This window comes from Poecile atricapillus, chromosome 28 (genome assembly GCF_030490865.1).
Source record: "Poecile atricapillus isolate bPoeAtr1 chromosome 28, bPoeAtr1.hap1, whole genome shotgun sequence".
Lineage (NCBI taxonomy): Eukaryota > Metazoa > Chordata > Aves > Passeriformes > Paridae > Poecile > Poecile atricapillus.
The window spans coordinates 837,095-863,411 of NC_081276.1; the positions used below are offsets into that span (position 1 = coordinate 837,095).

The window sequence follows — 26,317 nt, forward strand, 5'->3', positions numbered from 1 at the left end:
CTCTCAGAGCTCTGTGCTTGTCACAAATGGTTAAAATCAAATTGCCCAACCTAAAACTGACGTTTCTGTCTGAGCTTGTTCTGGGGAGTTCCCAGATGTGTCCTGATCCGAGCTTCCTGGACAGACCCTGCTGAATATTGGAATTCTGCTGGAGCAGCCCAGCTTGACCATTGGCATTTTCTGTACTGATAAACTTTGGGAAGTAAAAAGGGAAAGTTTTAAAGGGGAGGAAAAAAAATGACTGTGATAAATAACACTGAAGCTTTCTTCAGTTTGGATTTCTGGTTGTTGCAGTAAATTCTGCTCCAGTCTCTTGGTCTGGGAAATTGGCAATTTCTACATTTTAAGTGTGAGGTTTAAATAAATGCATAAATCACTCTCCTCTGCGTTAAGTCTTAAAGACACCACAGGGAACATGTTCCTTAATTAAACCTGCAGTGACTTGGAGCTGGTGTTTTTTGGAAGTTTCCTCCCTTGGGAGGCTCCTGAAGCCACAGTTTTAGTGCTTGGATGAAATCTCTCCACTTGTGGCTGTGGATGTTCCCTGGCAGAATCCAGCTGTGCTCTGGCAGCAGGGAATCCTGCCAGGGTCACTGGGCATTTATCCTGGTCTAGCACATGGATATGTGCTCCTGGTTCTTGCTGTGGCTTCCTGTGGGTTGGGATCTAGAAAAGAAACCCCAAAACTCCAAATAAAATGTGACCCAGCCTAACTTGTTAAAGCAGATTTCCTTTGCCAGCCACAGACAGCGTTCTCCTGGCAGAGGGGCTGGGCTGGCTCCTCTCACACGTTTTAAGGTGAAATTAATGCATTTTTGTGGCAGTGGTTCTGGGCTCTGTCTTGGCTCAGAGCTGTTGCACTGAGTGTGTTGTTCCCCCTCCAGCTGTTCTGACTCTGGGCTCTTCAGGAAGTTCAGGTGTCCTTTAAAGGAAAGCAGCTACTTCAGGCTGGATATTTGGGTTTTCATGTGAGGCTCCAACGGGAAGCTCTGAGCAAAATTGGCACAGGCTCAACTTTCCAAGAGAATCCTGGAGATCTTGTGGTTCAGAGTCAGGGATTGGTTACAAGATGTTCAGTCGTACTGGATTGACTCCTCTGGGAGCTGTTGGTGTGGATCTGCAGGAGGAGCTGTAGGTGACGGGGCTGGGAGTGCAGGGAGTGCCAGACCTGGAAGCTGGGAGAGGTTTTGGAGAGGAGCTCAGCTGGGAAGGATGGGTGAATCCCTTTGCATCCCTGCCCCAGGTGAGGTTGGACTCTGGCTGCTGCTGTTGAGCTGGATGGCGTCAGAACCTCGTGGGAATGCTGAACCCCCAGGACTCCTGGGAACAATCCCACGTGTGCTGCGTGAGCTTGGAGGGATTAGAGACTGGAATTCCTTGTTAGGCTTGATACCAGCATGGATCCAGCTGGTGGAGCTGTGGATGATACTGGACACTCCAGTGGAGTCCCTTTCAGAGGGACTTGCCAGCCTTTTCCAGCCTCAAACCTCATCCTCCCAAAAGCAGGAGTGGATCAGAGCTGTTCATCCTGCTCTCTACCTGGAATGCTCTTCCTGCTAAATTGTTGCTTAAAATAAGAAACTGAGATTAAAAACCAGTAGTTTCATTAAGCATTCCCCTTTTTTTTTTTTCTAGCTTCATAAGAGACCTTCCAGGCTGTCAGTTTTCCACAGAAAACACAGTTTTCCAGTGTCCTGTAAATCTCTGGGCCTGGGGGAGGTCAGCCTGAACACCTCCCTCTGTCCCTGGCAGAGTCTCATGAAACCCCACTTCCCTGCTCCAAACTAAATTCATACTCAACTGGTTCATGGTTTCCCACAAACAGAACATTTCACCGTCCAGATAATGCAACTTGGGGTCTTCCTGGTTTAAATTTAAGCCCCAGGAGTTTTAAAACCAGAAAGGAAAAAGGAAAAAAAAAAAAAAAAAGTGTTTATTCCATTCTTCTGTATGCCAGTCCCTTCAAAGGCAGCAGCCATTTGGGTAGTTGCATTCTGGAGGTCCCTGCCAGGGTTATTTGGTCCTAGAGAGGCAATCCCAATCCTGTGTGGAAAGGGCCAGGTGGAGTTTTCCATGGATTTTTGCTGTTGACTGTTTTGTCTGGAGAGCAAATAAGGCAGATTTTAATGCTAAAATGGAATTTATTGTGGCTTAAGAAAAACCTGTTGAAATAAATAGCAGGCAAGCAGTGATCTCTTGATCTGTTGGTTCAGTGTGACTCCTTTTTTTGTCTTTAAATCCTGAGAAAAAACAAATCACTTGAAATTCTGGATTGTGGAGCCAGCACGGCATCCTGTGGAAAGCGAAGGAAACTTGTTCCTGCAGCCTTTCCCATGGGTTTGGATTGCCTCAGCTAACGAGTGGGCACTAAAGATCCAGGGAACTGCAGAAATCTCTGGCTTGTGAGGTGGAGGAAAACCAAGAACATATTGAAGTGCTTGAAGCCTTTACTGCATACCTGTAATTGTCCAGTTTTGTGGTCTAGAGAACGTGGAGTGTTTCTGGGCTTTCTTATAAGGCAGAGGCTCCATACACGGTTGTTGATTGTTCTAAATTCCCATTGTTTTCTTGGCTTTTCTCCCTTGGTATCTGTGTCGTCTGGAATCTGATTTGTAGTTGGTGAGGTAACATACGTGGAGCTCTTAATGGACGCTGAAGGAAAGTCAAGGGTAAGTGTTTGAGAGTTTCTTTGTGGATTTTCTACCTGAAATGTTTCTGTGTGCTGGACAGGAGGCCAGGGAGGCTCAGAGTGTGGATGTGCAGTGGCTCTAGGTCAGGAGTGCTGTGGGATGGGAGGAGGTGGGGTGGGCTCTGCAGTCAGGAGCTGTTCCCCGCGTGCCGTTGGCGTTGGCCGTGTGACCCTGGAGCCCAGCAGGCAGGACAGGGCTCTGGAATATTCCTGTGCTTTGGAAAAGTCACTCGAGTGGTTGGCTGAGTTTGGAAGGGCCAGGGTGCAACAGCAGGTGCTGCAAACTCCATTTCCCGGGCCAGTAGAGCGAGGTAAATTCCTAAATGTAAATGTTCAGTGCCTTCATGGGCCTTGAGTCCAGGATCAGACAATAGGAGCACTCCTAAGTGTCCTGATATGGATTTAGGGTGAGAGTGTGGAGGGTTTTGCTGTATGCCAGGGAAGAGCAGGTGACAGGAAGCGTGTGGCATTTCTTGGAGTCGGGATTTAGTGTTTGTTACAAGCTCAGAGACCCCAGGTTAATCCTGTTAAGGCATAAGAAATTATGGAATTCCAGTATTGGAGGCTTGCCTGTGTAAGGTTACATTTATTTTCGCTGGTAGGGCTTAACTGATGTGATTTGGCTTTAATAAGAAAATATTTGTGTGTGATTTGGGCTTTCACTGACTTTATTTCTTCTCTCTTCCCTCCTCCCTGTGACTGTCCTGGGAAATCACCTCGCCAGGGATGCGCGTAAGTTCACTCTGAATTGATCCCAGAAATCCAGGGGGGCTTCTGACAGCAGAAGATGCTGAGCTGTGCTGTGTCCCCACAGGGTGGTTGAGTTCAAGATGGAAGAGAGCATGAAGAAGGCTGCTGAGGTTCTGAACAAGCACAGTCTCGGTGGGAGACCCTTGAAAGTGAAAGAAGTAAGGGGGGGATCTCTTCTGGCAGGGGTGGTGTGGGGAGGGGAGGTTCTAGGATAAAAACACCAGCCAACCTTTTCCTGATCATTTTAACCACTGCTGAACTTGTGGTGATCAAGACTAAACTTGATGTGAGGACAAAGCAGGAGTTTGGCTTTAATTGCAGTTCCTTTGTTAGTGATTTGACACAGAAACCTCCATGAGTGTTTGTTCCTGACAAACTTCCCTTTGAGTTCCACATCAGAATGAATGGATTCCATCAGCAATTCCATAGAGTCAGCTCTTTCCTGGAATCCCTCAAAGATGTATTTCCATCTTAATGGCTTGGCTATTGACAGCCAGCCCTGGGAGTTCATTCCAAACCCTCTCCAGCAGCACTGGGGGTTTAGCAGGGTTTGGAACAGGTGTAACAGAGGTTTGCTGTTGGTATTAATGATGGATAAACACATTGGGAACCAGGGAAATGCCTGGGCAGGAATAACTTAGATAATAAAGGGTACCAGTAATAAAGGTATTGTTTAAATGATAAAGGGTGCTGGCTGTTGGCTGAAATAAAATAAACTGACTGCCAGTGAAAGGGAAGCAGCTGGCTGGGAATGCTGAGGGCACAGATATCCTGGGATAAAGAGCCTGTGCCTCTCTGTGTGTGTGTGTGTGTGTGTCCCCAGGACCCCGACGGGGATCACGCCAGGAGGGCCATGCAGAAGGTGATGGCAGCAGGAGGGATGGGCATCGGGCCCGGCCCCGGTGGCCCCGGCATGATCAACATCCCCCCCAGCATCCTGAACAACCCCAACATCCCCAACGAGATCATCCACGCCCTGCAGGCCGGCCGCCTCGGCAGCACCGTCTTCGTGGCCAACGTGAGTGCCTCCTCACCCCCTGCTGCACAGCCAGCAGCGTCAGCCTCTCAGCTGGGGCAACTCTCAGGGAGGAAAAGCCTTGGGAATTCCAGGAAAAGTTCCTCTGTGTCTTCTTGGTTCTCTGTGCAAAGGAGGTTCTCAGTCTGTTAATTGGCATTTTGGAACAAACCTCTGTATTTGCATTAAATTTTATCTCGGCTCTCCAGCAGCTTTCGTGCCAATGCCAGGGAAGGACACGAGCCCACTAAAGCTGTTTCCTCATGGAAATGTGTCTTGCATTTCCAACCATGCCCTGTTTTCCAGCTGGACTACAAGGTGGGCTGGAAGAAGCTGAAGGAGGTGTTCAGCATGGCTGGGGTGGTGGTCCGGGCCGACATCCTGGAGGACAAGGACGGCAAGAGCCGGGGCATCGGCACCGTCACCTTCGAGCAGGCCATCGAGGCCGTGCAGGCCATCTGTATCCTGCCAGCAAACTGGGAATGGGGCACAGGGGGAATTGTGTCCCAAGGGAATTGTGCTCCAGCACAGGGAAGGTCAAGTTGCACTGGATGGAAAATGGAAGGAAAAGCAAAACAGACAAAATTCCATCCTGGAGGAGTTGTTGCGCTTTGCTCAGGATCTTTAGCAAAGGAAATTCCCTTTCCTGAGTGGATGAATGTACTTCTGGTCCAGAGGAGTGTCTGTCTCTGGGTTGTAATTAGTATTAAAACACAATTCTCTGAGATTTGTGTGGAAAGGAAAATGTCCCTGTGCCAAGGCACACGGAGCTGGTGTTTTCCTGTTCCCTGTGTCCTTCCACTGGCCAAGCAAGGATTTGCTACCTAGAAAACACACCAATAAAATTCCAGGTATTGCTCTCTCAGCTCCTGGTTATGGTGTGGAAAGGAGGAAAATATTCCCCCTTTCATTTTCCAGAGTTTCTGTTTGAGTGTTAATTCCCTTCTGCACTGCACCCACAGAGGATTTGCCACACTTCAAAAAGTGGTTGTTGCTGTGGAATTTTCCCTGATTTCTATGGATAAAGTGACTGAGGAAACATTTAAACATTGGGGCTGACTTAGAGTTATGCTTTCTATCTCGTTGTGAACTCAATCTTACCCAGAAATATGTTTTTATAACTTTTTTTTTTAATTTCAAAAAGCCTTTTTTTGAATGTTCAGTATATTTGGATTTCAGGGGTTTTGAGTTCTGGAGAAGGCAGGAGGATTTGGGATGATCTGTGGTTGATAATGGAGGAGATGGGATTTTCTGAGGGGTTTTTGTGCTCCTGTCAGAGCCCTCAGTGCTTGAACAACGATCCTTAACCACCCCCAGCGATGTTCAATGGGCAGCTGCTCTTTGACAGACCCATGCACGTCAAAATGGTGAGGACACCCCCATTCCCATTCCTATTCCCATTCCCACTGCTTCCTGACCTGGGAATGCACTCCTGACTTGGGGGGATTTGTGGTTTCGAGGGTGGACCAAAATCCAGAGGGGGAAATGTGTGATTTAGCTGTTGTCTGCTGAATTGATGCAGTCAGGGAAGGTTAATTCAGATTATTTTGCTAAAAAAGAAATCAAAACTACAGTCAAGTCTGCTTTAACTTGAAATTTCTGTATTTTAATTCAAAATTTTAAGCATCAGGAAATAATTTCTTGCTTTCCTTGCCAACTTTAACGTGTTGAATTCCTTCTAGGACGAACGAGCCTTTCCCAAAGGAGATTTCTTCCCTCCAGAGCGACCCCAACAACTCCCTCGTAAGTGTCCCCTGCATGATTCAACATCTTCTGCTTTTTTTTTGGCTGTTCAGCACCTGGGAGCCAGTCCCAGCCCCAGTAAAAAACTCTGGTTCAATCTGGAAACCTGGGATCCAAATTCCTGAATAATTTCAGAAGGGAGAATAGTGAAGAAGAGCTGCTCAGTGATTTTTTGGATACTTCTTTCAGCTCATGGCCAGAAGCTTGTCTTAAAACATTCACCTTCTCAAGGCTTCCAGAGCTCTCCATTGCAATTCCAGGATCCCAGTGCCTTCCATTAATAGTGGGATTTAATGGAAACATTGGATCAGTCAGCACCTCCTTCTGTGGGACGGTGCTCTGGGAATGGAATCTTTTCCCTTAAATTGGAAGGGCTGAATTCAGGACCTGGGAGTCTTCCAGGCCTTCGAATTTCCCAAGGAGATCTTGTCAGTGTATTAAATATGGAAAGAAGAGGGAAGCAGGCTCTTCTTGGAGGTGCAGGATGCAGAAAGCACCGACCAAAACCCAGGAGATGGAAATTCAGAATAATTGGCTGCCCCAAGCTGCTCCTTCCAACTTGGAATTTGAATGAACCAAAAGATCAAGTCTAAACCAGCAGTGGAAATCCACAGACTGCACGTGGATGTAAGGAAACATTCCTGGCAGGGTTGCTCAGAGCTCCTGTGGGGTCTCCATCCCTGGGAATACCCCAAAGCTGTGGATTTGATCCAGGCTGAACTGAGGCCCTCCAAAGGCCCCTCCCACGCTGGGATGAGATGCTGGGAATACTGAAGAGAAGAGTTGGGACTGGAAGAGCTGGAGGCTGAGTTTGTTCCAGTGCAGCTAAATTGGGGCTGCTGGAGGAATTTGGACTGTCCTGAGCAGCCGGGGTCCCTGCCCAGGGCACAGGCTGGGAGAGGATGAGCTCCCTTCCAACCCAAAGCAGTCTGGGGTTCTGGGATTCTCGGAATTCAGACAGATGCTCTTTTCTTCCTGGGAACCAGACCTGGTGTGTGCTGCTAAATTGCCCGTTATTAATGATCATTAATTAGTCCCTCCCTAGTTCAGCTTTCAGCAGCAGGATCACTGTAAGGATGTTCCTCTCTTCAGGACAAAGCCACTGGGTTCCAGTTCCATTACCTTGGTGTAAAACTCCCTAAATCCCTCTGGAAGCCTGGATTTTGGCCTTTACTGGGGCGGGGAAGGGGGACCTTGTGCTGTTTTAAAACAAGATTCAACACTCCTGTGTTCAGTGCTGAGCTGGAAACGAGGGAATCCTGCAGGCAGAGGATGCCACGAGCTGGTGTTTGTGCCAAGCAGAGAACTTTTCTTCCTGCTTCAGGAAAAAAAAAAAAAAAAAAAAAAGGGCTTTTTCTTCTTTCTCTGGGCTGGGGAATCGTTGAGGAAGGTTGAGCTCCTTGCCTGGGAACGCCGCGTTGTGTTTGCTCGGAGAGAGGCTGGCTGTGTGCTCGCAATTCCATCGGTGGCTGTCATTGATCGTAGGCTGCTCCTGGTGCCTCAGTTCCCCCCTGCACGGGGCCAGCCCTGGCAGAGGGGGAAATGAGCCATTGGCAAGCCAGGCTGAGAACTGTGCACAGGTTTAGGGAAATCTTCTCCCAAATTGCCCACTCCGCCCTCCTCAGCCGAGGACTTTGCCCAAACCAAGCAGTGTTCTAGCCAGTTCTTTTTCAGGAGTCAGCTCCAAACCGAGTTTTCTCAGCAGTAAGATGGAAATTTAAATATGAAACCAAATAATTGGAGATAGTTTTTAGCCTATTTCAAGACTCATCTACTCTTGATTTACTCCACACTTCCCTGCTTTCAGTACACACCCCACAGGGGGGACACAGCAAGCTTTTTTTGGAGAATGAAAGTCAATTACTTAAGAAATAAAACTTGCTGTTTTGTCAAACTATGGAAAGAAGGCTTTTTTGATATCTGAATATTTTCTTCAGATGGTCTTGGTGGTATTGGCATGGGATTAGGACCTGGAGGTCAACCTATTGATGCAAATCATTTAAACAAAGGCATGGGAATGGGCAACATGGGACCTGGAGGTAAGAAGATTACTCCTATGCTTTTGTTTCATGAGAGCTTTAAGCTGTGTAGAAGGTAGATAGCTTTGTTTGCCTCCCCAAAAAAGTTGGTAGTTTCTTAGGAATGTTAAAGCCAAATGAGTTTTTTGTTCAGCTTGATAATGGAAACTTGAATTTAACCAACTGCTCCATTTTTTTTATTTTTTTTTCACTGTGGTCAAGACACAGCTCTCATTTTCTGACTCTTGAGCATGAGCAGCAGACACTGCAAAGATCCATGAAACTCCAAACCATCTCTCACTTTTAACACTTTTAGTGGGCTTGCAAATCTTTGGTGAGGATCTGTTGAAATAGCACAAGTTTCAAAGAGCCACCTAAAAAAAGTAGCACACACTCAGCTTTCCATGTCAAAACACCAGTGGGTTTTTCCCCTTTGCTGCTTGATTTTCTGAGCAGGAATGTTGGAATCTCCTCAGAGTTATCCCATGTAAGCTCTTCAGCCCAAGCCATGGATGTGTTGTGTGGTTTGAGTTCTGCAGCCTCTGGCTGGAATTTCTTGGGTGACACCTGCTATATAAAGCTTTCTCTTTTGTTTTGAGGAATGGGAATGGAAGGCATGGGCTTTGGAATGAATAAAATGGGAGGTAAGCTGTGGTTCTTGATCTTCGCGCAAGTCCCGCGGGCTGAGCTGTGTGCGTGTGGCAGGAATTGGTGTGCTGGGAAATCATCACCAATTCAGCAAGAATTGGGTCCTTTTTGGGTACTCAGAGTGCTGCAGGTGTGTGGGGAGGGTGGGTACATCCCACAAAACCTGACCTGTGCTTCCTTGGCTCAGGAGATCGGGAAGTGCCATCCCTGGGGGGTTGGAACTGCGCCCTCAATCCCCCAACCCAAACTGCTCTGTGATTTTTACGATGCCCAAATCCTGACCCCACTGGCAGGGAGCTGTCTGGTGCCTGTGGGAATGCTGGGTGTGCAGTGTGCAGCTGGAATGCAGTGCTCAGGAATCCCTGGAAAATCTGTTTTTTAGGAATGGAAGGTCCCTTTGGTGGCATGGAGAACATCGGCCGCTTCCCAGCCGGGATGAACATGGGCAGGATGAGTGGTAGGCACTGGGTTTTTGTGTGTCCTGCTGCCTTCCCTGGGAGGGATCCCTCTTTCCAGAGCCTCTTCTCAGTTTTATGGGAATAACTTGGGGATTTTTCAGCTGATGTTGTGGCCTCTGAGCTGCACAAACCCAGAGATTCATTGGTGGTACCTTGAATTTGGTTTATTCAGAAGGATTCTGGTTCTGTCCAGTCCCCAGAGCCTCCCATGTGTTTTGGGGTAAATCCTGCTTTTCCCTGGGGCTCTGGGCTCCTGAAACCACGACAGAAGGATCAGGACAAAACCACAAAAACCTTCCTGTGCTGTGAATCTTCAAAACAATTCCTGTGGTAAAATGTTCTCTCAGGTCACAAAACCCCCCTGCAAACTTCTCCACCTTCTTCTTTGCAGAGATGGATCGGGCCATGGGAGGGGGATTTGAGAGGGAGTTTGGAAGAAATGAGATGGGAATGTCCCGGAGTTTTGGAGAGACCTTGGAGAGGGGAATAGGTGAGTGCAGTAAAGGAAATCCATTTCTTGTCTGCTTTTCATCCCTGAACTGCTCACAAAAATTATGGGAGTGATACAGATAAAAAAAAACCCAGTTTTTATATTTGCTGTAAGAATTTGCTGTCTGGCTTTTAAGTGCTGCTGGGAAGTTGTTAATTTTTGTTAATGAAAACAAAATCCTGCTTCACCCGCTGCCTGTATCCCATTTAACTTCCAAACACCTTCCCTGGGAGCACTGGACAGTCTCAGTAATGAAACTGCAGAATTTCGGGAGCAAAGCTGAACCCAAACATCCCTGAGCAGACAGAGCTCCCCCATCATTTTCCAGGCTTAATTTGGTCAAATCACAGCATTTCAGAATCGTGGGGACCATTCCCTGGCTCCTGTCCCTCCATCCCTTGTCCCCAGTCCCTCTCCAGCTCTCCTGGAGCTCCTCAGCCCCTGAAGGGGCTCTGAGCTCTCCCTGGATCCTTCTCCTCTCCAGGGGAACATTCCCAGCTCTCCCTGGATCCTTCTCCTCTCCAGGGGAACATTCCCAGCTCTCCCTGGATCCTCCTCCTCTCCAGGGGAACATTCCCAGCTCTCCCTGGATCCTTCTCCTCTCCAGGGGAACATTCCCAGCTCTCCCTGGATCCTTCTCCTCTCCAGGGGAACATTCCCAGCTCTCCCTGGATCCTTCTCCTCTCCAGGGGAACATTCCCAGCTCTCCCAGCCCGGCTCCAGAGGGGCTCCAGCCCTGGGGCAGCTCCAGAGCCTCCTCTGGCCTGGCTCCAGCAGCTCCAGCTCCTTATTTTGGGGTCCCAGGGCTGGGGCAGGGGGGTCTGACCTGAGCACCTGGGTTTTCCTCATGCTGGAGGGAGCTCTGAGCGTTGGGAATTCACCCAGCAGAGCGAGCAGCCGCTCGGGTTCCCGCCAGGCGCCGACGCCGTGCGTGTTGTGTTGCAGGTGGTGGCAACGCCAGCATTCCCGGGATCGAGAGGATGGCCCCTGGCATCGATCGGATGGGCGCGGGCATCGAGCGGATCCCGGCCGGGATGGGGCACGGGATGGAGCGGGTGGGCTCGGAGATGGACAGGATGGGGCTGGTGCTGGACCGCATGGGCTCGGGCGTGGAGCGCATGGGCTCGGGCATGGAGCGCATGGCCCCGCTGGGCATCGACCACCTGGCCCCCAACCTGGAGCGCATGGGGCCGGGCATGGAGCGCATGGGCTCCGGCATGGAGCGCATGGGCTCCGGCATCGGCTTCGGCATCGAGCGCATGGGAGCCGCCATGGAGCGCGTGGGCGGCGCCATGGACAGGATGGGCTCCGGCGTGGAGCGCATGGGCGCGGGCATGGATAGGATGGGCATCGGCCTGGAGCGCATGGTGCCCGCCGGCATGGGCGCGGGCATGGGGCAGGTGATCGAGAGGATGCCCGCGGGGCTGGAGCGCATCGGGGGCCCGCCCATGGACAGGATCGGGATAGAGAGGATGGGAGCCGCGCCCATGGACAGGATGGGCCTGGAGCGCATCGGGGCCGCCAACATGGAGAGGATGGGGCCGCCCATGGGGCAGGGCATGGGGGCAGGCATCGAGCGCATGGGGCTGCCCATGGGCAGCAACTTCGAGCGGCCCATGGACATGGAGCGGGGCAACTTTGCAGGGAATTTTGCAGGGTCCCTGGGAGGAGCCGGAGGCCCTGCAGCTGGGGTGGCCCGGAAAGCCTGCCAGATATTTGTGAGGAATGTGAGTATCCCTTCTCCTTTCCGTGCTCCCTCGTTCCCCCTCCTGCCCCTTCCCACCCGTGGCATTCATTGTCACTGATGTGTTGATCCCATCCATGCTCCATTTCCAATCACAGTGTCCAGTACTGGATGCTGCCAGATTTTGGGGGGGTTGGAGCCATTTCCATCCCAGGAGAGCTCCTGGCTCCCTGTGGTCCTACAGTTTTATGGCAGTGGCTGTCCTGGGCTGGGTTCCATTTGTGGGGAGCTGGGGGTGCCTGCAGCTCGTTCAGCAGAGCCTCAGTGATGGTTTATTCCTCTCTTCCCACAGCTGCCTTTTGATTTTACATGGAAAATGCTGAAAGATAAATTCAACGAATGTGGTGAGTTGTTTTCCTCACTCTGAGGAATGAATATGAATAATGGCCAGATAACGCAGAGGGTGGGGTCAGATGGGATACTGGGGAGGGATTCCTGGCTGGGATGGAATTCCCAGAGCGGCTGTGGCTGCCCCTGGATCCCTGGCAGTGCCAGGATGGGGTTGGGAGCACCTGGAACAGCGGGAGGTGGATGATCCCTCCTTGCCCAGACCATTCCATGATTCCACGGCAGCCAAACCCAGCCTGGGCTGTGAGCTGGAGCCTGGGCTCCCGTTCCAGACAGAGCTCGTGCTCTGCTCCTTCCACATCCTGAGCTGGGATAAACCCACAGGGCGGGGAACGGGGAACCGCTGGGGCTCAGCGTGCTGGGGCTCACCGGGCTGGGATAAACCCTGCTGGGGCTCACTGTGCTGGGGCTCACCGGGCTGGGATAAATCCCGCTGGGGCTCACCCCTCTCACCGGGCTGGGATAAACCCTGCTGGGGCTCACCGTGCTGGGATAAACCCTGCTGGGATAAACCCTGCTGGGGCTCACCGGGCTGGGGCTCACCGTGCTGGGGCTCACCCTGCTGGGATAAACCCTGCTGGGGCTCACCGTGCTGGGATAAACCCTGCTGGGGTTCACCCCTCTCACCCTGCTGGGGCTCACGGTGCTGGGGCTCACCTCTCTGGGGCTCACCCCTCTCACCCTGCTGGGGCTCACCGTGCTGGGGCTCACCCCTCTCACCGTGCTGGGGCTCACCGTGCTGGGGCTCACCGTGCTGGGGCTCACCCCTCTCACCTCTCTGGGGCTCACCCCTCTCACCCCTCTCACCCCTCTCACCCCTCTCACCCCTCTCACCCCTCTCACCCCTCTCACCCCTCTCACCCCTCTCACCCCTCTCACCCCTCTCACCCCTCTCACCCCGCAGGCCACGTGCTCTACGCCGATATCAAGATGGAGAATGGCAAGTCCAAGGGCTGCGGGGTGGTTCGGTTCGAGTCCCCGGAGGTGGCGGAGCGCGCGTGCCGCATGATGAACGGGCTGCAGCTGCGCGGCCGCGAGATCGACGTGCGGATCGACCGCAACGCCTGAACCCCCGCCCGCCGCCCTGCCGCCCCTGCCGCTGGATGTAAAGCTCTTCAGCCCCACCCCGTTGCTTTCTGGAGTAATTTTAAGTCCTTTTTTTAACTGAGGGAGCCCCGTTTTACTGGTTTTTTGCATTGGAACTGCCATGTGCACAATCTTTTTTTGTAGTTGTGGCATCTCGTTGACCTGACAGATGTAAACAGTCTGACTTTGATAATAAATGCAAGTTCAAGACTTCAGTCACAGCATCCTTTACTCTGCCTGAAATCCCTGCCAGCTCCGCTCAGCAAACTCCAGTTTCTCAGAAAAAAATCCAGTCTTCCTTTTGTTTTCTGACAGAATCTCTTTAATCTGTCTCCAGGGGTGCAGGATCTGCCCTGTGTCCCACCCAAGCCCTGCACAACCCCAGCTCAGTGCTAAAAGTGCTGCTTTAGAACCAAACTCTTCAATCTCCTCCCCTGCCTCGTGTCGGTGCCCCGGGCGAGGCCCGAGCTGAAAATGGCTTTAAACGCCTCGGTTTTGTCTCCTGGCCCGGGCGGGAACGGGACAAACTCTGCTGCGGCTCCGGGGGGAGATTCCCCTTTTCCTGCAGGAAACGCTTTTAGCAACACAAATGGATGAGGGGTGGGGCACGGGGGGGTCCCGGTGGTTCCTGGTGGGTCCCGGTGGGTCCCAGCCGTTCTCGGTGGGTCCCGGTGGTTCCCGGGGGTCCCGGTGGGTCCCAGCCGTTCTCGGTGGGTCCCGGTGGTTCCCGGGGGTCCCGGTGGGTTCCCGGGGGTCCCGGTGGGTCCCAGCCGTTCCCGGTGGTTCCCGGGGGTCCCGGTGGGTTCCCGGTGGGTTCCCGGTAGGTCCCGGTGGGTTCCCGGGGGTCCCGGTGGGTCCGGAGCGGGTTCCCGGTGGGTTCCCGGTGGGTCCGGAGCGGGTCCCGGTGGGTTCCCGGTGGGTCCCGGTGGTTCCCGGTGGGTTCCCGGTGGGTTCCCGGTGGTTCCCGGTGGGTCCCGGTCGGTTCCCGGTGGGTTCCCGGTGGGTCCCGGTGGTTCCCCCCCGCTCCCGCCGTTCGCGGCCACGTAGCGCGTGCGGCGCGCGGCAGTGACGTCACGGCGCGGCGGCGCGCGGAGGTGACGGGCGCGCGGGCCATGGCGGCGGCCGGAGGGTGCCGGGTGAGCGCGGGGACAGCGCGGCCGGGCCGGGAACGGGACAGGGACGGGGACACGGACACGGACACGGCCTGCTCGGCCCGGCGGGGACAGCCCGGAGCCGCCGTTCGCTGCCGGCCCGCGGGGCCCCGGCGCTGGCAGCCCCCGCTGAGGAGCCCCGGCCCCGGCTCCGGGCCCCGCTCCGCGCTCGCCGCTCCCGGCCGGGCCCCGCTGGCTCCCGCAGCCCCCGGCGGGGCCGTGTCCCCTCCGTGTCCCCCCGGCGTGTCCCGAGCCGCTCCCGGGCCCGTTTGGGGCGGCTGTGCCGGGTTCTGGGAGCGGGGCCCGCAGCGCCTCCCTCACGGCCCGCCCGGGGCAGCTCCGAGCCCAGAGTTCGAGGAGATATTCGGGATTTCTGCTCCGTTCCGGACCTGCCGGGGTTCCAGAGCGAATGCAGAGTTTGATTCCCCTGCTGGGAGCCCTGAGCTCAGCACTGAGCCCTTCCAGAGCAGGAATTGTCACGTTTGACCTCGGCAGGGGCAGCAGAACCATCCCGGGATTGTCCTGGCACCCCCCAGCGCTGACAGAAAGTTGTGTTTGGGAGAGTTTCCCCAGAGAAACCCGTGTGCTTCTCACCTTTCAGCTCCAGGCTGGATTTGTGCATCGCTGCTGTCCCAAACCCGTGTCCCTGAGCTGCTGCTGTGCTCTTTTCCTTGCAGAAATGTCTCCTCAGCAGCCTGTGGCTCCTGTCCCGCCGTTATCCCATCCCTGCCTTCCCCAGGAGCCTGGACAGGATCAGCAGCCCTGCCCTGGCCACCCCCCAGGTTGGTCCCACCTCGGTTTATTCCATTTCCACCCCAAAGTGTTTTCACTTTCATCCAGCAGAGTCCTGAGCTGGATGTGGCTCTGGGAAGAGCCAGTTCCAGGCTGGAAAATTCCACTTTTTAATTGGAACTCAAGGAATTTTGGGGTAGCTGAGGCTGGGTGGGGCTTGGAGCACCCTGGGGCGGTGGGAGCTGTCCCTGCCCATGGCAGGGGATGGAGCTGGGTGGGATTTAAGGTCCTTTCAACCCATTCCATGCTGGGATTCCATGAAATCCCTTGGACATGTGGCTCTGTGGAGGATCAGCTGCTGCTTTTCCAAGCAGCTCCAGGTTTCCCACACGTTCTAGAAGTGACCCAGAGCTTGCCCTGGCTCCATCCACCCCCTGCCCTGGGCACTTTGGCTCCTGCTTGCTGCAATCCCTTGGGATTCTCCAACATGGAATGGTTTCCTCCAGTCCAGATGCTACTCCTCGGGAGGAAGGAAGGGATTCATCTCAGGTTTTGTGGAGAACATCAAACAGGAATTAGCCAAAAACAAAGAGATGAAGGAAAGCATTAAAAAATTCCGAGACGAGGCGAAGAGGCTGGAGGAGTCGGACGCGCTGCGGGAAGCGAGGAGGAAATATGTGAGTGCTGGGAGTGTTCCCTGGTTTATTGGGCAGCCCCTGAGCTCTCCCTGCTCCCAGGGAAAATTGGAATTCACAGCTGAACTGCTTGGGAGAAGTTCTGCTTGGCTGGAGGCGCTCGGCGCTGAATGGCTGCCTCGCAATGTTTATTTGCTGGAATGTTTTGGGTTTTTATTTTTCGGTGGAAAGTCTTTCCAGCAGACACTTGGCTGCATTTCTGAGCAGATCAAATAATGAGGCATTAAATTGAGCATCAAATGTTTCTTTTGCGTTGTTCAGAGAGCTCTGAGCGTCGTTTGCAGAGCTGAGCTGCTGCTGCTGCTGCTGACTCAGGCCACGAGCCCCTGAAACGTCGCTTTTCCTGCCCTCAATTCCAGCTTTAATGGGTTGTGCTCCATCCAAGCTGGGTTTGAGTAGTTCCTGCCTCTTGATTAATGTTCTTTTCCCTCAGAAAACCATTGAATCTGAAACAGTGAAGACCTCAGAAGTGATTAAAAAGAAACTTGAAGAAATAACAGGGACGGTTAAAGAGGTAAAAGGACCTTTCCCCAGGGCAGCTCTGCTGAAGTTGGGCTTTTGGGGGGCTGGAATTGTCTTTATTGGCAGGGGCTGCTGTTCCAGAGGTGATTCAGACCCTGGAGCTTTAATAAAAGAATGGATTGAGTGTTTTGGAGCAGAGCCAGCCAGGAATTCCTCTGGGGTCTGGGGGATGGAGAGGAGAGAGACCCCAGCTGCAGACCTGCCCGAAATACGGACATGGAGCTGCTGGGGGGATCCAGGGAGAGCTCAGAGCCCCCTGAAGGGGCTCCAGGAGAGCTGGGGGGATCCAGGAGAGCTCAGAGCCCCCTGAAGGGGCTCCAGGAGAGCTGGGGGGATCCAGGGAGAGCTCAGAACCTCCTGAAGGGGCTCCAGGAGAGCTGGGGGGATCCAGGAGAGCTCAGAGCCCCCTGAAGGGGCTCCAGGAGAGCTGGGGAGGGTCTGGGAGCGAGGCCTGGAGCTGGAATGGAATGAAAGGAATGACCTTTCCCTGTTTGCAGAGCTTGGACGAGGTCAGCAGGAGCGACCTGGGCAGGAAGATCAAGGAGGGCGTGGAGGAAGCGGCCAAAACGGCCAAACAGTCGGCAGAGTCGGTGACCAGGGGAGGGGAGAAGCTGGGCAGGACTGCAGCCTTCAAAGCCATCTCCCAGGTGCTGATCCCTGCACTCCCAGGGCATCCAGAGCCTGGGGAATGGCTCTGGGGGGAATCCAGAGCCTGGGGAATGGCTCTGGGGGGAATCCAGAGCCTGGGGAATGGCTCTGGGGGAATCCAGAGCCTGGGGAATGGCTCTGGGGAATCCAGAGCCTTGGGGGGAATCCAGAGCCTGGGGAATGGCTCAGGGGCGAATCCAGAGCCTGGGGAATGGCTCTGGGGGGCATCCAGAGCCTGGGGAATGGCTCTGGGGGAATCCAGAGCCTGGGGAATGGCTCTGGGTAGAATCCAGAGCCTGGGGAATGGCTCTGGGGGGAATCCAGAGCCTGGGGAATGGCTCTGGGGGAATCCAGAGCCTGGGGAATGGCTCTGGGGGGAATCCAGAGCCTTGGGGGGAATCCAGAGCCTGGGGAATGGCTCTAGGGGGGAATCCAGAGCCTGGGGAATGGCTCTGGGGGGAATCCAGCACTCAGCTCCCCCAGGAGCTCCGGTCTGGAGTGAGCCCAGCAGGGCTGAGCTGCTGCCACAGCTGCTGCCTGGAGCAGGGTGGGAAATGCCTCTCTCCAGTGGGGTTTTGCCGTCCTTAAATCCCTCTTTCTGCAGGGAATATCCAATGTTTTGTTGCCAAGCTGTGGCTGCCCCATCCCTGGGAGTGCCCAGGGCCTTTTGCTCTCCCAGAGCATCACAGGAGGGGCTTTCAGGCTCTGGGAGAAGAAGGAATCCACTCTGAGGGGGCTGTTTGCCTTGCAGGGAGTGGAAACTGTTAAGAAGGAAATAGATGAGAGCGTTCTGGGACAGACGGGTCCCTACAGACGCCCGGAGCGGCTCCGGAAGCGGACAGAATATTCCGGAGAGAGGGTTAAAGAGCAGCGAGTGTTTGAAGCCAATGAGTACGTGGGGGTCCTCTGGGGGGGGATATTTCCCTGTGTAATTCCATGGAAAAGTTCAAAACAGGGATTGAAATCCAGGAGCTGTGGGGTGGGAGGAGCAGCTGGCTCTGGGAGCACATTCCCAGCGGGAGTGGATGATCCCGAACCTTCCTGTGCTCAGACTGGAGACTTGGAATGCTGAACTTCACATTTAATGTTGAGAGGTGAAATTCTGAGCTGAGATTTCAGTTTTCACTTCTTGTGCTGGGTGAGGCTGGGCAGGACTAAAGCTGAGCTCCCTTCTGGTTTTATTTGTCTGGTGTTTTATTTATCTCCTGGAGTTTTGTTCATCTCATGTTTTATTTATCTGGGTTTTTATTTCTCTGGTGCTTCATTTATCTGGTGGATCATTTATGGGGCTGGAATTTATTTCATCATTTATGAGGCCATGATTTATCTTGTAATTGAGCTCATCATTTCTGTGCTGTCTCAGCCCCAGTGATGCCAGGGATATTCCTCAGGGTGTTGTCTGTATTTGTTACCAGTTAATTTTTCCCAAATATCCACGTTTTATCCCCGTTTTCTGCTCTCTCCAGGGAGGCCATGGGCATGGTGCTGCATAAAGACTCCAAGTGGTACCAGCAGTGGAAAGATTTCAAGGACAACAACGTGGTTTTCAACAGTGAGCAGCACATTCCCAGCCCTGCTCCCTGCCGGGATCTGCTCCCCTCTGTGCCTCCAGCCCCGCTGCAAATCCCAAATTCCCGCTTTTCCCTGAGGGCTGGGAGTGCTGTGAGGGGAGGGAGGAGGAGCTGACAGCTCTGCAGCAGTGCTGGGAGCTCCCTGCTCCAGGGCACAAACCCTGCTCAGAGGAGCTCAGCTCCTGCCTTTCCTGTTCCTCCCTCCTCGGCTTTGTTCTGCCAGCAGCAGGGTTTTCCTTGTTTCCTTAAAACAAGGATAATCCTGGAAAATCCTGGAAAATCCTGAAAAATCCTGAAAAATCGAGGGAGGTTCACACAACTTCCAAATTGGGGAAAGACTTTAAAGCCCCTGTGGGCTCTCTGTAGTGTAAAGCTGAGCTTTGGTATCATCTGAGACTGTTCCTAGTGAAAATGCCCTGAGCACAATCCCAGATTTTAGGTTGGAAAAGTCCAACCTGTCCCTGGTCCCCACCTTGTCACCCCCAGGGCCACCTCCAGGGATGGAGACTCCACCAGCTGGAGCAGCACTGCTCCAAATGAGCCTGATCCTGAATTTCCAGTGGATAAATCCCCTTCCCAGAGGTTAAATCTGAGTGTCAGCAGAGGGAGAGCTGCAGAGGGATCGGAACATGGCAGGAAAATGGGGAATAAAACGGGGAGAAAAGGCAGCTGGTGGCTGGTGCTGAGCAGAGGGATGGAGGAGAGGTTGGATCCTGCAGGAATGCCTGGCTGGGCTGAGCTGGGAGCGCTCAGAGCTCTCTGTGCCACTGCAGGGTTCTTTGAGATGAAGATGAAATACGACGAGAGCGACAACGCCTTCATCCGAGCATCGCGCGCCGTCACCGACCGCGTCACCGACCTGCTGGGTGAGTCCCAGAGCCATGGGGATGGGATGGGATCCATGGGATGGGATCCATGGGATGGGATGGGATCCATGGGATGGGATCCATGGGATGGGATGGGATCCATGGGATGGGATGGGATCCATGGGATGGGATCCATGGGATCCATGGGATGGGATGGGAATGGGGATGGGGATGGGATGGGATGGGATCCATGGGATGGGATCCATGGGATGGGATGGGATGGGATCCATGGGATGGGATGGGATGGGATGGGATGGGATCCATGGGATGGGATGGGATGGGATCCATGGGATGGGATGGGATCCATGGGATGGGATGGGATCCATGGGATGGGATCCATGGGATGGGATGGGATGGGATGGGATCCATGGGATGGGATGGGATCCATGGGATGGGATCCATGGGATGGGATCCATGGGATGGGATGGGAATGGGGATGGGGATGGGATCCATGGGATGGGATGGGATGGGATGGGATGGGATGGGATGGGATGGGATGGGATGGGATGGGATGGGATGGGATCCATGGGATGGGGATGGGATGGGATCCATGGGATGGGAATGGGGATGCCCCCTCCTGGGGCCGGTGCCAGCGCCCCATGGAGCTGCTTCTGCAGGGGGATTGTTCTCCAAGACGGAAATGTCGGAGGTGCTGACGGAGATCCTCAGGGTGGATCCCTCCTTTGACAAGGATCGCTTCCTGAAGCAGTGTGAGCGGGACATCATCCCCAACGTCCTGGAGGTGACACTGTGATCCTGCCTTTGCCCCTCAGTTATCCCATGGAAGATGGTCCCTTTGCTTCCCCATTGCTAAAATCAGAAGTTGGGATGGGATTTGCTTCTCCAGCTTTGCACAGAACCTTGGGAAAGGAGTTGGATCCCACATTTGGGTTCAAAGCTGGGATAATAAAGGGTTGTTCTGGTCTGGGAAACAGCAAATGATCAGAGGGGTCAGAGGGAAGTGGGTGAGAAATGGTGATAGCAGAGGGATAAGGAAGGAATTTGGGATGTGCTCCTGGCTGCTGATCTGGGATTTGGGAAGAGCAGCAGGCTCAGTGGTCATGGAAGGGTCTGGAATTGGAGGTTTTTGGGGACTCGATGTGTAAATGGATGTGGGTCCCTGTCACTGCAGCAGGAAGGACAGAGGGGATTTGGGATTTGAAACAGAGCAGGAATTGTTCTGGAGAGACTGGAAAAGTGGGGTTTGAGGAGCCAAACGTGGGATTCCTCTGTTCCTTCTGTGCCCTGAATTTCTCAGTGCGGAAAATTGCAGCTCTGCTCCTGTTTGATCCCAGGATTTCTGAGCACTGGGAACTTGGCTGGCTCTCTGGCAGCTTGAGCAGGAAGATTTAAGGGGAAGGTTCAGCTGGAAGCTTTAAGAGAGTTGAATTATCCCAAGGTTTTATGTCCCTTGGCCTCAGCTCCTGTGTTTTTATAGAAATCCTTTTCTGCTGTTCCCCTTTGCAGCTCCAGTTTCCCCCCAGAGTCACACAAATTGTGGGATTTAAGGTGTTTTGCTGCTGGAGGGGATGACTGGTCCCACTTTGATGTAAAATGCTCTGTCTGATTTCCTCCTCAGGCTCTGATCTCCGGAGAGCTCGACATCCTCAAGGACTGGTGCTATGAGGCCGTGAGTGAAGCTCCCAGAAACTCCCCAAAGCTTGGGATTCTCCCTTGAAAATGGGTTTATTCTGAGGGTTTGGAATTCAGGGAGCCCCTGACAGCAGAGCCTTTCCTGACAGTGCTGCTGGGCTTTTATTTGGGTCTTCATTCCTCCAAATTATTGTGCTGCAAAATCCAGAATAGTTCTGCTCATCCGTTGTGAGTTTTTCCAAGTGAATTCCCAGTGCTGCTCCCCACCACCAGAGGGCTGGGAGAGCCGATTTTTCCAATTCAATAAATCCTGCTGAGCGTTTTTTGGAGCAATAATCAAGTCTGAAAGCAAAGGATCTTCCCTGCAACCTTGGGAATGACACCGTGGATTGCTCTGGAGGGAAGCAGCAGCTTCCAAAACAACATTCCCAAGGCAGCTGGAATTGGAAGTGAAGCTCCTAAGTCAGGAGTGATCAGTCAGATAAACCAGGGGAGAAAATGGGAATCCTGTCCCTGAGAATCCAGGGATAAAACCTCTTAATGGATCCCAGGGGTGTTGAGATGGTGATTCTGAACTCCCTGCTTTCCCTGCTTTCCCTGCTTTTCTCTGCTTTTCCTGCTTTTCCCTGCTTTCCCTGCTTTCCCTGCTTTCCCTGCTTTCCCTGTTTTCCCTGCTTTCCCTGCTTTCCCTGCTTTTCCCTGCTTTTCCCTGCTTTTCCTGCTTTCCCTGCTTTCCCTGCTTTCCCTGCTTTCCCTGCTTTTCCCTGCTTTTCCTGTTTTCCCTGCCTTTCCCTGCTTTTCCCTGCTTTTCCCTGCTTTTCCTGTTTTCCCTGCCTTTCCCTGCTTTTCCTGCTTTTCCTGCTTTCCCTGCCTTTCCCTGCTTTTCCTGCTTTCCCTGCTTTTCCTGTTTTCCCTGCTTTCCCTGCCTTTTCCTGCTTTCCCTGCCTTTCCCTGCTTTCCCTGCTTTCCCTGCTTTTCCTTGCTTTTCCCTGCTTTTCCTGCTTTCCCTGCTTTCCCTGCTTTCCCTGTCTCTGCTGTTCAGTCCAGCTGTGAGTCCCTCATCTCTCAGGTGCTCTCCTGTCCTCACGTTCTGCCCAGGAAAAGTGGGAATTTCAGTGGGAATTTGGTGAACCCCAAAGCGTTTCCTGCAGTTCTTTGGTCCCTTCCTTCAGCCCATTTACAAAAAATGTGACTTTTTCTTGTGGGTTTTTTTTTTTTTTTGTTGGCTCCCTCCAAGCGAAAATTCCTGTTTTTTTTTTGGTGTTGAGCATCTCCAAACAATTCCCAACCTGGATTTGTTCCTCCCTCAGACCTACAGCCAGCTGGCCCATCCCATCCAGCAGGCCAAGGCCTTGGGGCTCCAGTTCCATTCCAGGATCCTGGACATCGACAACATCGACGTGAGTTCCCTGCCCAGCTCTCCCTCCGGGGGAGGAATTGAACTCCTGGGCTCAGCTGGGGCTTTTAGGATCGTGGAGATTGGAAAAATCCTCCAGGATCATCAGCTCCAACCCTCTTTGTTGGGTTTGAGCTCTGGGGATTGGCATTTCTGCTCCCAGAGGGCAAATCCCAGTGCTGGGAGGGAAATCCCAGTTCTAGGATGGAATTCCCAGTGCTGGGAGGGAAATCCCAGTGCTGGGAGGGAAATCCCAGTTCTAGCAGGGAATTCCCAGTTCTAGGATGGAATTCCCAGTTCTAGGATGGAATTCCCAGTTCTAGCAGGGAATTCCCAGTGCTGGGAGAGAATTCCCAGTTCTAGGATGGAATTCCCAGTTCTAGCAGGGAATTCCCAGTTCTAGGATGGAATTCCCAGTTCTAGGAGGGAAATCCCAGTGCTGGGAGGGAAATCCCAGTGCTGGGAGGGAAATCCCAGTTCTAGCAGGGAATTCCCAGTGCTGGGAGAGAATTCCCAGTTCTAGGATGGAATTCCCAGTTCTAGCAGGGAATTCCCAGTTCTAGGATGGAATTCCCAGTTCTAGCAGGGAATTCCCAGTTCTAGCAGGGAATTCCCAGTGCTGGGAGGGCTTTAAGGTCCTTCCCACCCCTCCCAGGGGCTCTGGGCTGACTTGGCCAAGTCTCTGCACATTCCAGGCGCTCTCCAGCTCCTGGAGCTGTTCCTGCCCCTCCTGGGGACTGACAGGAATTCTCAGCTCCCAGTCCTGAGCTGCCTGGGGCTGCTGCAGCCCTGAGGAATTATCCCAGTGGGAAGGTTGGGAGGGATGCACTGGCCAGGAGCGCTCCTGGATGCTGTGGGATTATTGATGGCAGCTTGGAAATGGGGCTGGGGTTGGAAAAGTGTTTTTTGTTTGTGTGGATTGAGCTCCAGGCGTGGGATGGGGCGGTCAGAGGGAGCTGATCCCCGGGATCAGCACAGGAACGTTGCAGAGCTGCTGAGATTCCCTCAGGGAACAGGAAAATCTCCCTATAAATCAATTTATTCCTTTGTGCCACGGCCCAGCCTCGTGCCTGTCCTGGTGCTGCTTCCTTTATTAGGGATAAAACAGAATGTTTGGGAACATTGCAAAAGAGGAAAATCCTGCTGTCCTCAGTCCTTGTGATTCCTTTTGGGGCAGCACAGGCAGGAATTCCAGAGCAGCAGAGCATTCCATGGCATCCTGCACTCCCACAAAAGAGGGGATGCAAGAGATTTCCCACAATGGGCACAAAGAGAATTCTGCGTTTTAAAAGAAAAAAAAGCTGAATTTTCACTCCTCTTGTGTTCCAGTGAATAAAACCTTTAAATATTTAATGGAATGGCCTGGGAACAGAGGGAAAAAATCCTGGCAAACTGAAGGTTCCCACCTTGAAGTCTTTCTGGTGCAGTTTTTGTCTGGTTCAGAACAACTTCCTGGCAAAAACTGATTTAAAAGCAGGAGAAAAGGCTCTGTTTGATCCTTGTGGGTCCCTTCCAGCTCAGGATGTTCTGATTCCAAGCATTTCCTTCAGAAAATTCCGTTTTTTTGGAGAGCGGGGCGTCTTTGATTTTCCTTTCTAATTGGAAATAAGGGAGCAGAGCTTGTTCCCATTTCCCAGATTTACAGACTTGGGGAAATAATGAAAACCAATTCCCAACGGTTTGGGGAAAGCTTTGAAAGTTCCCAAGGATTTTTTTTTTTTTACTTGGAAGTTTTTTGGGAAGCAGCTTTTCCATAATGGCTGGATCATGGGATGGTGTGGGGGGAGCTGGCCTGGCCTGGCCCTGCAGGATTGGAATGTTTTCCATGGAATTCCGTGTCCCTGCAGCTGGCCATGGGGAAGATGATGGAGCAGGGCCCGGTGCTGATCATCACCTTCCAGGCACAGGTGGTGATGGTGATCAAGAACCACAAAGGGGAGGTGGTGGAGGGAGACCCGGTGAGTGGGGCTGGGATCTGGGGGCTGGGATTTGGGGGCTGAGGGCTGGGGCTGGAGGCTGGGATTTGGGGTCTGGGGGTGGGATTTGGGGGCTGGGGTCTGGGACATATCTGGGATTTGGGGTCTGGGATCTGGGATTTGGGGGCTGGGGTCTGGGACATATCTGGGATTTGGGGTCTGGAGTCTGGGGCAGGTCTGGGGTCTGGGATTTGGGGGCTGGGGGCTGAGGTCTGGGACACATCTGGGGTCTGGGACATGTTTGGGGTTTGGGACACATTTGGGGTTTGGGATCTGGGACATGTTTGGGGTCTGGGATCTGGGACACATTTGGGATCTGGGACACGTTTGGGATCTGGGATCTGTTTGGGGTCTGGGACATGTTTGGGATCTGGGACACGTTTGGGGTCTGGGATCTGGGACATGTTTGGGATCTGGGATCTGGGACACGTTTGGGGTCTGGGACACGTTTGGGGTCTGGGATCTGTTTGGGATCTGGGATCTGTTTGGGGTCTGGGACATGTTTGGGGTCTGGGATCTGGGACATGTTTGGGATCTGGGACATGTTTGGGGTTTGGGATCTGGGATCTGTTTGGGGTCTGGGACACGTTTGGGATCTCCCACTGCAGCTCCAGCCCCATCCCATCCCCACCTGTCCCTGCTGCCTTTCCTCCCCCTTCTCCTTTCCCGAAGGGCTCTGGCAGAGCGGGGCCCTCTGGCAAACAGGGTGGGAGCAGAGTTGAGTCACTGGATGAAAAAATCCCCAAATCCCCGCTTTTAGCTCCCCACACTTACACAAATCACGCCTTAATTCCATGAGAATCCCACAGGGAACGCCCACAGCCGGTTGTAGCTCAGGCTGTGTGTGGTTCTTAGGGAACAGGGAATGATCTGTGGAGCAAATCCCTGGCACCTCCCGGGCTGTGTGATCCCCAGCAGAGCCTGGCCCGTGGAATTCCCTGATCCCAGAGTTTGTGGCAGCAGCTGGAGCAGGTTCCTGGAGTCCCTTTATTCCCAGGTGTCTCTCCAGCCTGTCCTGTGCTTCGGTGGCTTCATGGGGACAGGGCTGGAGCTGCCACTTCCCAGCACGTTTTCCTTGGAATTAATGCAGGCATTTAACAAATATCGGCTTTTGCAGCCCTGGCCTTTGGTCCGGGCTGGAAAAATGGGAATTATTTGAATGATGGGGCCCATCTGGGCTGATTCTCAAGCAGGGCAGGAATAGCTGATCCAGTGATTCCCTGCATTAAATTCCTGCGTTCCTGGGAGATAAATATTGATGGGATAATTATTGAACAGGATATCAAAGTCTGTTTGCTGTCGGATTCCTCCGGAGCTGCAATAAATCAGGGAGAGGCATTAAAATTCTCCACTGGAACCCAAACCTCAGCTTTAATCAAGTGCCTGGGGTTGGGTGGAGCCGCTGAGCCGCTCCTGGAATGTTGAACAGGGGGAGCTTTGGGCACAGGGGAGCCTCAAATCCACAGAATCCCGGGCTTGGAAGGAGCTGGAAGGTGACGGGATTCTCCCACAGGACAAGGTGCTGCGGATGCTCTACGTGTGGGCCCTGTGCCGGGACCAGGACGAGCTGAACCCCTACATGGCCTGGAGGCTGCTGGACATCTCCTCCTCCAGCACGGAGCAGGTGCTCTGAGCACGGCCCTGCCCGAGCCTCTGCAGGCGGCTCCAGCCCGGAATCACCACGGGGAGCAGCCCAGGCTGGGGATCCCGGGACAGCTCCTGCTCATCCCGGTCCCTGAGGAGTGGGGGAACGTCTGGGATGAGCTGTGGCGGTGCTGTGTCCTCGGGAGGCTCCTGGGATCACGCAGAGCTCGCTCCCTCCAGGGGCTCTCGGCTGCCAATCTCCCGTCCGAGCTCCAGCCTCGTGTCCCTGCCGTGTCCTGCACTTTCCCAAAGCAAATACAACCAGGACTTTGCACATGGAGGTGTTGGATGCTCAGGCTGGTGCTGGGATGGGGCTGATGTTGGAATAGCCAGGCTGGGATTTGTTTCTCCACGGCTTGGCAGGGGGAACGTTGCTGGTTCTGGCCGCAGGGCAGAGGCTGTGGGGCAGGACAGGAGGAGCACAGGGAGTGTCTGAGCAGTGGGGCTGCTTTGGGAACACTCAGGTTTTCTGTCCTGCCTCATTCCCAGGAGGAATGCTGTGCTCCTTGCTCAGCTCTCTGCGCCTGCCTGCTC

At 53.5% G+C, this 26,317-nt stretch overlaps 2 protein-coding genes across 4 annotated transcripts; both read left to right on the plus strand.

The window, feature by feature from the left end:
* The first annotated feature begins 3,503 nt into the window (after positions 1 to 3,503).
* HNRNPM (heterogeneous nuclear ribonucleoprotein M) lies at positions 3,504 to 13,204 on the plus strand. Of its 2 annotated transcripts, XM_058858390.1 has the most exons (12): positions 3,504 to 3,597; positions 4,263 to 4,457; positions 4,761 to 4,914; positions 5,772 to 5,821; positions 6,137 to 6,197; positions 8,135 to 8,236; positions 8,815 to 8,859; positions 9,246 to 9,320; positions 9,713 to 9,811; positions 10,757 to 11,538; positions 11,848 to 11,899; positions 12,808 to 13,204. In XM_058858390.1, exons 1-12 carry the CDS (start codon positions 3,520 to 3,522, stop codon positions 12,969 to 12,971), a joined length of 1,857 nt encoding a protein of 618 aa, XP_058714373.1. In that variant the 5' UTR covers positions 3,504 to 3,519; the 3' UTR covers positions 12,972 to 13,204. The 2 variants fall into 2 exon arrangements, with proteins under 2 accessions (XP_058714373.1, XP_058714374.1); XM_058858391.1 differs by lacking the exon at positions 8,135 to 8,236.
* An 855-nt stretch (positions 13,205 to 14,059) lies between these two features.
* Positions 14,060 to 26,059, plus strand: TIMM44 (translocase of inner mitochondrial membrane 44). Of its 2 annotated transcripts, none has more exons than XM_058858703.1 (13): positions 14,060 to 14,125; positions 14,818 to 14,922; positions 15,379 to 15,549; positions 16,001 to 16,081; positions 16,587 to 16,736; positions 17,489 to 17,628; positions 18,204 to 18,289; positions 19,082 to 19,174; positions 19,792 to 19,916; positions 20,754 to 20,804; positions 22,078 to 22,167; positions 24,011 to 24,121; positions 25,653 to 26,059. In XM_058858703.1, the coding sequence occupies exons 1-13, from the start codon at positions 14,102 to 14,104 to the stop codon at positions 25,770 to 25,772; spliced, it is 1,347 nt and encodes a 448-aa protein (XP_058714686.1). In that variant the 5' UTR covers positions 14,060 to 14,101; the 3' UTR covers positions 25,773 to 26,059. The 2 variants fall into 2 exon arrangements, with proteins under 2 accessions (XP_058714686.1, XP_058714685.1); XM_058858702.1 differs by lacking the exon at positions 25,653 to 26,059 and adding an exon at positions 25,002 to 25,577.
* Positions 26,060 to 26,317: the final 258 nt, after the last annotated feature.